The sequence below is a fragment of the Cuculus canorus genome, chromosome 15 (assembly GCF_017976375.1).
Source record: "Cuculus canorus isolate bCucCan1 chromosome 15, bCucCan1.pri, whole genome shotgun sequence".
Lineage (NCBI taxonomy): Eukaryota > Metazoa > Chordata > Aves > Cuculiformes > Cuculidae > Cuculus > Cuculus canorus.
In genome coordinates this window covers 7,083,121-7,095,825 of record NC_071415.1, presented here as the reverse complement: position 1 = coordinate 7,095,825, position 12,705 = coordinate 7,083,121, and the positions used below count along the sequence as shown (strand labels likewise).

General features: G+C 43.5%; 2 protein-coding genes across 2 annotated transcripts in view; both read left to right on the top strand.

Annotated features, from left to right (window-relative positions):
• The first annotated feature begins 2,696 nt into the window (after window positions 1–2,696).
• IL4R (interleukin 4 receptor) lies at window positions 2,697–9,896 on the top strand. The gene is made up of 8 exons (XM_054080897.1): window positions 2,697–2,858; window positions 3,736–3,890; window positions 4,965–5,119; window positions 5,658–5,814; window positions 6,592–6,691; window positions 7,306–7,375; window positions 7,514–7,590; window positions 7,688–9,896. The coding sequence occupies exons 1-8, from the start codon at window positions 2,719–2,721 to the stop codon at window positions 9,894–9,896; spliced, it is 3,063 nt and encodes a 1,020-aa protein (XP_053936872.1). The 5' UTR covers window positions 2,697–2,718.
• IL21R (interleukin 21 receptor) overlaps window positions 9,070–12,705 on the top strand; it is a 24,903-nt gene continuing 21,267 nt past the window's right edge. The window contains exon 1 of the mRNA XM_054080446.1: window positions 9,070–12,543. The gene's annotated coding sequence lies outside the window, so the exon portion shown is untranslated. The remainder of the gene's footprint in view (window positions 12,544–12,705) is intronic.

The following is a 12,705-nucleotide window of genomic DNA, read 5'->3' as shown; positions in this document are numbered from 1 at the left end:
TGATTAGATAGAATCACTTTTTCAGACAATGCATTTTTTATTCTCTGGAAAAGAAATCTTACATTTTGCTTTCTGTAGTTTTTAAAGTAGTTCCACGGTAGTCTACAGGTTTTTGGGGCTTGTTTTTGAAAAGTAAACCAAATTAGTTAAAAACCAGTTTGAAATAGCCTGTCTCTAGGAAAAAAAGGTTTATTAAATACTTTATGTACTATAATACCAATTTGAATTGGTGAGAAGGATAAAGGTTTGCAAGAGTGCATTGGCTGGGTCATCTCCTATTGGTAGCCCCCTATTTTCTGTAAACTATCCAGGTTTAATTTTACAGATTTGTTTGTTTGTTTCCCCTAGCTAATTACACGTTTTAAGTTTCTTCAGCATGGTGTTCTATTTGAGGATTTAAAAAGAAATCCAGTATTTCAGTTTCCTTTTTTAATGACTCAAAATGTAAACAAACTCTGTACTGTATGTGGTTTCAAAAGGAAATTTTCAAATAGCTGAGGTTTAAAAAAATACAGCGTCCTGGGGATGGAAAAGGGAGGTCAAAGGGAAAGAATAGAGAGGATAACCTAGAGATCCAGGAAGACATGAGGACACTGAAAGGCAAGATGAAGTAAAGTTGCGAAACATCATAGCTGAACACAGCAGGAAGTGCTTCATTTGATTGAAGCATTCTTAAAAGCGTAAGATCGTTAACACATCGAAAAATAATGTTCTTCGTCTTTAGAGGGTTTAAAATGTTAGCGCTTATTTTGAAAGTGCATCTTAAGGGGGGGAGGGGGAGAAATGAATGACAAAAAGGCAAAAGGCAACAATATAAAGGGCAGCAAGAGGATAAATAGATAATGGCTCTTTTAAAATAAGTGAGCAGTGTGACTGTTAGAGTATTGCAGCAGTTTAGTCTTGAACTTGCTGCTCTTCTGATGATTCTCGGGGTTTTTGAAGGATCCAGGACCATGCAGAACAAAAGGGAACTAAATGCAGTGCTACCATCCAGAAAGCATATGAGTGATAGCTCTCAGAAGAGAAATATCCGGTCTTGGGAACTAAACCAAAGCATTTCCTAAATATTTAAAAACCAGCAGTCAGGGTTTTATTGAAGTACCAAAGGGCCTGATGGTAGATGTCGTTTTATGTCATGTATCACATCCACTAAAAGGCATCTGCCCATTGTGTTTATTGCATTTGCAGACACTGTGTTGTATCAGAGTATGCAGAAGTGATATCAGATTAAATTACACAAGTGGACTACAGAAAGGTAGAAATCTAAGCAGCATAGGATGACAGTAGGTGTTGCTCACAACACAAGGTTTTTCTTGGCAGGAATAATCTGAAGCTTAGGTACCCACTGGAAAGAATGGGCCTGTGAAGCAACAGTGGCTGAAGGACAAGAACTTTGCAGGGTGTGACTTGTTGGCAACTTAATCTGAAATTTGCAATGTAAATTACAAGAATGGCGAGTTAGTAACTGCTGGGCCATGTAAACAAAATTGCTTACCTTCTGCAGATAAATGGAATCATGTCTTTATGCGGTCGCAGTGTAATTGCTGCAGGAAAGCTTCTAGTAGAATCCCTTAGGAAACTATCAGAAAAATATCAATTAATAGGATTCCGAAAACCAGCCAAAGCTAGTCAAAATTTTGACAGGCAATTGAGGTGTAGAACAGGAGAGAACGATGTAGAGCTCTGCAACTTGTGCAAGAAAAGGGGGATCTTGTTAGTATTTACCAATAACAGAGAAGTTGGACTTCAGAAATGGCAAAGAATAGTCTGAGATGCTAAAAGTATTGTTTATTTCTGACTGATTAATTTTTAAATGATCACATTCCAGTGCAGTGTTTAACACTCTATTAATCCTATAACAGAATAGTCTTACTGTCACATAGCTCCTCCTCCTCTGTTCCTTGTTTCACTTGTGTGGAGTGCACTGAAATAATGGAAAATTAGTCTGGAAGGGAGGCTGAGGGTTGTGTATTCCATTTCTCTTTTCAATTCTAACAAAGGCATGTTGACCAATATTTTCTGTTTTTCTTGAATGCTGCCAGCAAAAGAGATTGCAAACACAAATGCTGGGTTTGCAGACACAGGACTTTCCGGTATCCTCTGTGCCTGGAACAATGTAGCTTTAAAATCTCTCCAGATCTCTGAACACTATCATAGCAATGAAAAGCAGACGAGAGAACAGGAAATACAGATGAAATTAAGAAAAGGTGCATACCAGAAGAAAGCCTGTGACAGGCAATGGGGAACTGTTCTGAGGAGGCAGAGGACATGCAGCTGGGAAGCGTAGAACCGCTGTAGATCTAGCACGGGTACATGTCTGTAGGCAGTGAGCTTGGTCTCTCATCTGCATTTTGGCTTCAAACCTTTTGTATTTAACACATGGGATGATGCTGATTTATAATTAGATGTTGGTGTGTTTTAGATAGAGCTATCAGAATCACATTTTCTATGTTTGGAAGACTGTGTGGGATGAGTTCTGCTCTTCTATTTCAATATTACTACTGCCAACCTTCTCGGAGATTATAGACTTTGTCTCCAGAAAGCATTTGGTGACATGCATCTTTCTGCACTTACAAAGAACACATGCAATAACAATGCTTTCTCTTCAGTTATAGGAGGCTGGTAGCTCTGTTTGGATGGAAAAGTTAATGTGTCTGCTTAGTCCAGTTTATTCTTTTGATTCTCGTGCTTCTCATGGTGTGCTGTTTCTCCCTAGTGATGGCTGCAGGACACGTACAGGAATTTGCATGCTTCACTGACTATGACAAAGAGCTAGTTTGTCATTGGAAGGTGCCTGGACAAACAAATTGCTCCAAAGAGTTCCTGCTGTACTACAGGATGGAAATTATTTCAATGACGTAAGTGTTTAATAAGATTTTACTTTATCATTATTGAAACTTCATATATTCTACAGCCATTATCTGCTTAGATTCTCTCCCTCTACTATGAGTGTCTGAGACAAAACATAATCCAGATTATCCTTCTTGCCAGGACGAAAGTGAGTTGCTGCCTGAACAGGCCACTCTGTTCAGTGCTCTAGTCTTCTGCAGATCTCTCTGTGCTCAGCATAGAGAAGTGATCAAGTCCCACTTGTAGGAGTGCTAGGACTCTCATAAGTTTGCCCAACCTTCGTTTCATGTGAAATCTTACCTCCTTCAGAAGAAATCCTACCTGATTTACCAATCTGTAGCCTGTGTGGAAGGTACTCTCCTGCAGAGCCCCGGTGGTTGTCTCTGTGTACAGTCTGTGTGCTCAAGCACGGACTGTGTCCCTGATCTGGAGCGGGGCCAGTCATCATCTCCTACAAAGGAACATACATCCAAGCTCTCCTGTTCCTCTCCATATGATTTTTTCCATACAGACATCCAAATAAGCTCACTTTGTACACCATATAAACCTATTTCTATACTAGCTGTTGGTTCAGTCCTTCAGAGGCCTTCAGAAGTGTTTTTGTTAACACAAAGAGTGTTAATTCTCCCCTTGGGATCAATCCTTAGCCTATCTGTCAGGTTTCTCATTTGCGCAATACGGATTCAAGGGCTGTTTGGGTGCGGTGAGTTGTTTGGGGGAGTTCCAATTTTAGTTTGGATTCGTTTGAGCTAGATGTTTCTAGAAACTGAGCTTGCTTGTCTCAGATTTGATTAGCTCTGCACATCGAGAAGCTTGATTTCACCTTTTCAAGAAACAGTGTGCCACAATCTCTAAACATCACATAATTATCTGCCTGTTTTTCAGAAATGACATATGCATCCCTGAGAATGAAGAAGACGGTTTAAGGTGCACTTGCACGATACGTCCAGAATTTTTTGCATCAGGCCTCACATATGTTCTAGCTCTACAGCACAATGGGACTGATACGGGGAATTACAGTGTTACACCAGCGCTGGTTGGTGAGAAACTGTTTAATTTGTCTCCAAGACATCTGATTCCAGGCTTTGCAATCCTACATAACTCCTCATTCATATCATTGCAACAACTTTTCCTTGTCAGAGGTGAAAAGTGCAGTGCTAGCTTTAATGCAAAATCCATTTGGCTTAGAAACCTGATTCTGGAGTAGATTCTTAAGCAAAGAGTTTAAGTTAATGGGGCAAGCAGAGAGTGATTCTTCCTCTAGCTGTAGCCCCTCAGCTGCCTGCCAGCAGCACTCGGGGGCCTTAGACGTGTCTTTAGTGCCATTTACTTGTGACTGTAGAATTCAGGGATGAAGAGGAATGTGCTGCTTCCAAGATCTAGAAAGACAGAAGGCTATCCATCCTGTCTCTGGCATACTCTGGTTTTGCACGCTAGTTGGATCATACCCATCAACGGAGGTTTTTACAATAGTTGCTGTTGGATTATACCAACCAGTGATAAAAGTTAATGACTCTGCTCTTTCACAGGACAGACCGTAGATAGAGTTGCTGTCTCTGTAGGCACCCAGTCTGTTTAAAACAGTTTGCTTGTTTGTAACACTCGTCACCTCAAGCACTCAGAAATCATTCGCCTACCTTAGGCAGGCATTGATCTGCATCGATGAGCCACTGCTTTTCAGAATACTTGATTGGCACTGCTGCTAATCCACAGGATAACCAGGTGCCTGCACATTTTCTGGGAGACAATGAGTCAGGAGAGCCTGTCTGCGAAGTCATCAGAAACTTTGTGCCTACCCAATGGCACAGTATGCTGTTGTAGGAGAGTGCAGGTTATTCCCATTTTTCCAGGCTGAAAGCTGCATTGAGCTCACCAAAAGGTTGAACTTGCAGTTCTTTTAGCCACCTTGAAGATTCAGTGCTTGTTAATTAATACCTTGCAGTTGCTGTGGTTTGATCTCTTTTTCTTTGTGCTACTGCATAGTGAAAAGGGCGGAATGCATTGAATGCAACAAGATTTTGGTCTCTGGTGAATGTTTGTCTGTCTTTCTGCTTCACTCCATCAGCGCTTCCCCATTGCCATGTTCTCCTTAACTGTATTTTTTTAACATACAGTTAAGCCGAGGGCACCCAAAAATCTTACCATTGAGAAAGTGGAAAATGGTAATTTCAATCTGAGTTGGGAGGAGAGCTACTCTCCTCCATCTGTGCTCTCTGGACATCCTGTCATCTATGAAGTGAAATACTGGAGGAAGCAGCACCCAACAGAGGTAAGAGACAACCAGTCTCTTCATTTTCTGTCTCTGGAGCTTTGAGGTTTAAAAAACTCTTTGAAAAGTCTTGGGCCAACAGGTCCCAGTCCCACAGTGCTCCTGATCCACAGGTCACATTGCCCCACAGTGGCTGAGCTGGGCTTTAAAGGCTTGAAACTCTTCGAGCTGCCCCCCATAATGTTCTCAGTAGACAGGATGGAGATTGACAATACAGTGCTTCTGTTCCCTGAATTTCATTTGCTCCGTAGACAGCAGGAGGCTGTTTATGACTCTGTGGTGTACTTGAGGCATTTCAAACACCTTCCTGAACAATCCAATGTTTTTGGGCTGGGCTTTTCCTGGTAGGGGAAGAACGTGTGTGGCAGAACATCGCAAACCACCCACTCATGACAACGAAATGCAGTATCACACACAGCAGACTGGGTATACAGTCATTTGCTGAATGTCAAAGGGTCACTGAAACACTGTTATTTAATTGCTGCCACTGACCCTTCTCGTAAAGAAATCAAAGTGAACTTTCTCACTTTCTTTTCAGGTTTCTGTAAAAGCAATCAACTACCAGGCAAAAAGCTTTGAAATTGCTGCGAGCTCCTTGAGGAGAGGCTATGATTACGTTGCAAGTATAAGGTGTAACTATACAGACTACCCAGCCTACTGGAGCGAATGGAGTGAAGAAGTGGAATTTCACTGTGGTGCGTATTGTAACAAATAGCAGCTTAAGAATCGGATGGTGTAGTTTTATAAACCATATCATATGTACTATGCTGCACTCCTCTTAGGAGAGAGTTAAGGAATCATCATCTTCACCCTTCTGAAAATACTGTGTCTGTAAAAGCTTCCAGAGACTAAACATAAAAAGGCGACTCCTGGGGAGACTAAGGAAGAGCAGACCAAGGGAAGCTGCCTTACTTAGCCTTGTGGAAAAAAAGGCTGCAAGGGGATGTGTTTATTCTCTAGAAATGTTTCATGAAGTAGATACCAAGGAAGGTATTTAAACTAAAGGACAACATTGACTTAAGAGCAAGTGGGTATAAATGAACCGGAGAGATTTAGCCTGCAAATTAGGCAATGCCTTAACCATTCAGAGGACTGAGGGCTTATAGAAAATTTCTGAAGAGCAACAGAGAGGACAAGAAACGGAGCTGCACTACAGTGGAGATCCTAATGCCACTTCAGAGACTGTGGGCAGTTTTGTCTCTGGGAGCTGATGAATGGCTTCCCAGTACATGTTGGCTATCCTAGCGCTCACACCAACCACCTGCAGTGCCAGCGTTGATCTTTCAGACCTGCTGTGCACCATCGCCAGTGGTGGCTGTGTATGCTTGGTTGTTTAGCTGCCGGAGGCTGCTTTCCATCCTCCAAAGAAGGTTGGGGTTTTTTTTAAGGTGCAAAAGAGCAATGAATTTGGTATTGCCAGTACTTGTATTTATATGCACTTAGACAGGTAAATGTATGTGTTTATTTAACAGATTACCACGTAACAGCTGAAGACGTTCTGCAGATGGCTGTTCCTGTGGCCTGCCTGCTGATCCTGGCAGTATCTGTAACTTGTTACTTCTGTTTCACCAAGTATGTGTCACACTGCTCACGGGTTTTACAGAGGAGCAGTTTGCACAGATATCGATATTGCTATAGATTTGCTGAATGTCTGCTAGTACAGAAATGTACTGGTTTGGATTTGCTCAGTACCTTTATCTCGCTTTCTCTGAGCAAACATTTTATGAACACAAATCAGTTGTACTCTGTCATTTTCTGAATAGATAACTGAATAATCTCTATTAGTCTTACTAGAATGGGCTTTTTATAGTCCAAAACAGGCTGCACTTGCAGGGTTTGTCAGTTTTGGACCCCAGTTGTGGCTGGAGTTCCAGTAATGATGGTTAAATATCTGTATTTAATTTTTTTAGTGGTAATTTGAGAGTGAGATCCTATCTGTTTTGCACATCATTTTAAACATGATTAGAAGAACATGTGACTGTGGTTGTGCAGAGCACTCATGCACCAAACAGATAAACATCTTTGTACTAGTTTAATGAAAAGCAACACTTGGAGATGCACAGAAGAAGCACTTCCTGCTGCTGCCGTGTAGGTGGCTGAGAGGGAGAGAAGAACAGAAGAGGGAACTGTACCCCGATGAAGCCAAAATGCCACCAAAGCAAATAATTTTAATTTTTCCCTTGCAGAGTGAAGAAAGAATGGTGGGATCAAATCCCAAATCCAGCAAAGAGCCATTTGGTTGTAAAAAATGTCAAGGTAATTTGAAGGCTTTGCAAAAATACCTTTTCCCAATCACCAGAAATAGAATCTGTAATAAGTGCTATTGGCTGGCTAGTGCAGAGGATACTAAATACAATCCATATGTGTCCTAAATTTCATTTGTATCTTTATTAGTTTTCAGTTTTGAGCTACATTGATGAAATTAAGTTCCCGTTCCATGACTTAAAGCACAGTCATATGGAAAACCAAATGTAAGTAAGATAAAGGAAAAAAAAAAACCTCTGCTTTACAGCATAAAATGCTTTCCTATTATGTAAACATTAGCTGTCCTTTCCTTTTGTCTTTCAGAAACAGAAGTTGCAAGAACTGTCTGGCTCAAAGTTTGTCAAGGCAAAACTTCAAGGGAAAAGATAACATCAGAAATGTTGAGAAACCTTGCAGTTGCCACAGCAGGTCTGGAGAATGGTTTCCAAAAGGCAGCAGTGCAGTTTTAACCCCTGAGACAGTTATGGTTGAAGAATCCATAGAAATCTGTGAACGTTTAGCAGACGTTGAGGCTGAGAGCCAGGATGAGACTAGTAACCAGACGACCACGTTTGAGCCTTGTGAGAGCAGTTTCAGTGCTTTCAGAGAGCACACTGAACACAACGATGCACTAGCTAGCATGTTTATTGAACTCCTGGCAGATGAAAGCAACATGCGAGATGAGAGAGACCGAGGTGTCAACACAGGTGAGAATAAAACCTTTGAGAAGCTTGAGTCAGAAAATCCATCACAGCAAAATCCAAAAGAAAGTGCTGCCCCAGAAGAATCCTGTAGATTTGGCTGTCAAAGCGCCAGAATAAATTCTACTCTGAATGCAAGAGATCTTCAACATATTGTTCAGCAAAGCCTTTTTCCGTGCAGTTCTGAAATCCAGCATGATTCACGTGTCCTGATCCAGGAATCTCTAAATAGACCATCCCTTGGGGCCAGAAAAGACAGAATAAGCAGCCCTGTGCACAAGAGTTTTGGTACAGATGTGTCTCCATCCATGGGGTTGTTTAATTCTGCCTACAAGAGCTTTGACGCCCTCACCTCTCCGTCCACGCAGCCCTGTGGTTCTGCCTACAAGAGCTTTGATGCCCTCACCTCTCCATCCACGCAGCCCTGTGGTTCTGCCTACAAGAGCTTTGATGCCCTCACCTCTCCATCCACGCAGCCCTGTGGTTCTGCCTACAAGAGCTTTGATGCCCTCACCTCTCCATCCACAGAGCCCTGTGGTTCTGCCTACAAGAGCTTTGACGCCCTCACCTCTCCATCCACGGAGCCCTGTGGTTCTGCCTACAAGAGCTTTGATATTCTTGTGTCTGCGTTCAAAGAACCAAGTAGCGCTGAGTATAAGAGCTTTGATACCCTTATGTCTCAGTCTATGGCTAACAGTAGCCCAACTCTGTGTTTTGAAAATGTGTGCTCCTCACCACATTTGGTGCAGTTTTCAGGGATGCCGGGACTTAGCTGCAGAGCTCAAATCTGTCACCCCCCCAGCAATCAGACATGTTACACTACCTGCAGATCTTCCTGCACTGAGCTTGATTTTACATCTTTGTCCACACATGCAAATGACTGTGCTTCAACTTTCTTACCAGAGGAAGACATACATAAGCAAATAATATATCAAAGCGTTCAGAAGAAGGCCAGTATAACTCCTTGCCCCACTGGACCTCAGCTCTCTGGTTATCAGTATGCAGTTAAACACAGTGGTACATACGATGACAGTGATGATGAGGTTATCTTTAGGTCACTGTATGAACCCTTCATTCGCCTTTTGTACAGCAACCTGAGAGAAACGCCTCCAGATGCCATCACCAGTGAACCTGACCAGAGGAGAGGTGACCGTGTATGTTTGGTTGTACCAGGCTTTGACTGCAGCATTGTCCCAGGTTTAGCCGCTAGTGATAATGTTGCACAGACTGGTCATGGCAGCCTTTGGATCATCCACTCTAATGAGCTATCTAGGGATAGCAGAGATGAAAATGCCAGCAGTGGCAAACAGCTGTTGCACTTGTTAGAGCTGAACTGTCAAGATCTGAACAGTGGAGAAAGTACTGTAAAGGGGACTAAACCTGACAGCTGTAGCTACACTGGCAAAGGAATGCAAGGGAGCAGCAGTAACAGCCTGAATCCTGAGTTTCACTGCCACACACACAAGCACTTGAGGAAACTTGAAAATGCAGGGGAAAATAAAGAGGTGATGAAGCATCTGGTAGTCAGGAGGTGTGGCTCAGCAGGTAGCTCGCCAGAGGAGTCACTGGACAGCATTGGGCTGAACAGAGAAAGTGAAACAGCAGAGCTCCAGGAGCTCCTGGTCTCAGACAAGCTGTTGCCACCTTTTTTTGTGCAAAACTCTTGTCCATGTGATTCTTTCACCATTCACAGTGAGGGTTCCAGACTGGCGTCTGCAGTTAAAGCAAAATCAGTAGAGCTATTAAGGGAAAACATCAGGGAGAATGAGAAAAGAGCAAAGCTGGTACAAGCCCTCGCTCAGGAGGACAACTGCTACATGAAGGTGGCCTAGCCATGCCGGCCAAGACTGAACCAAACCAGCCTTTGGAAATAAACTGCATGACAGACTGAAATGTTACGTATTCTTCCAGTTGTGCCTGAGGTGAGGGCTTCTGCAGTTCAGACGTGGATTCAGTGAGTTGTAACGCACCTGCCTTGTACAGGGCCAGCGACTGGTGCGTGCCGCAGCCTGGGAACGGTCGGGGCTGGCGTCTGATGGTTGCAGCTACAGCTCTGTTGGGGGCCAAACCAGAGCTGAAATTCTTCTGGCCATGATTGTTCTCTACAAGCAAGCAGCAGCTGCCTAAAGGAGTTGTTCTCGGTACAGCTCCTGCGGTTGTTGCTCTGGGTCTGCGTGTTGCTTGGGAAGCACACAAAGTCGATGTGGAAGTGGGACGGAGGCACGAGGGAAAGGGGAAGTGACTGGCTTGCACTGACAGCTTCCATGTCCTGGGGAGGAGGGCGGTCCTGCGCCTGGGCTCCGTGTTTCTACACTTCCTCAATCAAGACCTGAAATAAAGATTGCTGTTATTTGAGCTTAAGCAATGCTATTATTGATGATTAGTTTCTTATTCTGTAGAAGCAAGCAGAGATATTTAATTCTTCTACAGCTGTAAATGGAATCAGACGTTTCTAAGTAGTGTTTTCCCAGAAAGTTTATCCAGTTTACAGTCAGGTTCTCTAAAATGATGGACCATTATTTTTGCTTCTTGTTCTTATCTGGTCAGAATGCCAGCAGCTTTAAGGCAAAATATACTTCTTGTTGGATAATTGTTCCAAAAGTTTTACTCACATCTATGAACTTTTCTAAGGCATTATCATATATTTTGGTACGGTAAATTCCACACTAGTACACTGTCAGTGGCACAAAATAGTTAAGAACCATTAAGTAATTTTATGTGTATCAAATTCTACATGTGTATTCTCGTTATTTAGAAAACTATTTGTATTGCCGTTCCTAAGGAAGGAAATCATAATGCTAAGCACAGAAACTGGTTTAACGTGTTTTGTAAGTAAGATTTTCGTGCTGCAGATCTCTTCAAAGTTCAGGTTGGCCAAGTAGTAGAACTTTCTATGCAACAGTTTTGCAGCAGTAAAAAGGCCTGGAAGGAAACTCGCAGTGAACGGTCTGTATTTGTGATGGTCAATATTTGTGTAGACACTGGTTTGTAGCTCACTTTCACTAAATTGTGGTTAGTGAAAGATCTGCTGCTTGTAGCTGAGGTGCTGATGGACATCCTATTTACTTGGTTTTACTGAAAATATTGGGTTGAATTTTGTTTTCACTGAGGTGTGGTTTAGCTCTATCAGAAATGCTCTTTCTGTACATGAGGGTGGTCTCTGCTGTAGTTAACATCAGCACGAGTTGTGTGGAGGAGGAGGGCTGTGAGGCAGAAGTGGCTCTCCGTGACCCACCAGCGAAACCTATGCTGAAATGGTGGGACAGGAAGGTGTGCAAAGGCCATGGTCTGCCTTGTGAGTCAGACCCAAATCCAAGCAAAGTCAAATTTAAGCAAAATCCTATGGCTGGTTGTTGCATCTCCCTGGAGCGGATTCCTCCCTGGTTACTATAGTGGCGCAGGACTGCTAAGGGAGGTGCAAGAACACCAGTGACACCTTCTTCCCCATCTGCTCCCGTGCTTTCTCCTGTGCTCTTGTGAGTCCTTCTGGAAGGCTCACGCTTGGCTGGCAGAGCCAGGAGTGGTCTGCTTGGGCCAAGGGTGGAAAGCTGTCTGCTGCAGCACCTCTATGCTGAGCCTCAGCCTCATTCTGCCCTTCCCTGGCTTTTTTCCTTCGGCACAGCTATGCCCTCCTGTCTGCTCATTTCCATTGGACTGCTTTCTGTGCATGGGTGTTCCTTCCCTTCACCCCCTTCAGTACTTCTCTGGTGACATCCAGCTAACCCTGGAAGACGGAGTCCTCCACCTGTGCCTTTTCATAATCCAGACCTGGTGATAAACTCTGGGGATGGCTGCAGTAGGAGCCATGAGCCATCCTCCACTGCCTCCACTTATGCTATCGAGAGCCTTTGTGGAGCTATAAGCTGCAGATAGGTTTCATGTGAGAGCTTTCTGGCCTGAGGTGGTGATCTGCCCAGACCGTATAGGAATCCTGACTTTGGCTGCATCCTCATGACATGTTACTGGGTTGAGCCGCCCCTCCTGGGGACCAGCTTGTGCTCGCGTGGCACTGGCCCTTCCAGGAGGAGAGCTTCGTTCTTGAAGGCTGGGGCCCTCCAAGCACATTGTTTTTAGCTGGTGGAGGGCTCCTAGCAGGACAGGGATTTACTGATGGTAGTAAGTGTACTTATAATGTTTTTCAGTTTGTTTTGTAAGACTGCAGTGTCATTGAAGGCTGGTGCCAAGTTTTAGCCTAGTTATAATGCCATTTATTACTCTCACCATCACTCCACCTCCACATCTTTATCACCTGGCTGCCTACCAACTGTTAACAACGTGATTCACTGTGAATAAAATGAGTTCCCGAGAAAAGCAGGTGTGTTCCCAGTTCAGGAGAAGCTGGTTCAGATACACTCCTTTTCCTTTGCAGCTAATGCCACAGGCTTGCCTTCGTATTTCTCTTCTTTCTGAACAGTGTTTGCTCCTTGGAAGTCTGTGCCTGTACAGAACAGCTGTTGGCAAATTCCTATCAAGCACAAGGTTTGTCATTGCCTGTGGAAACCAGACAATAATAATGGGATGAGGGTGAGACTGGGATGGAGCGGGAGCTTGAGGATGTGGGGTCAAGTTCTTGGGGGTTGGAGAAGTTAAGTTAGAGTGGAGAGGTCTGCTTTTTAAGTAACTTGTCTCTGTATTTTGTTC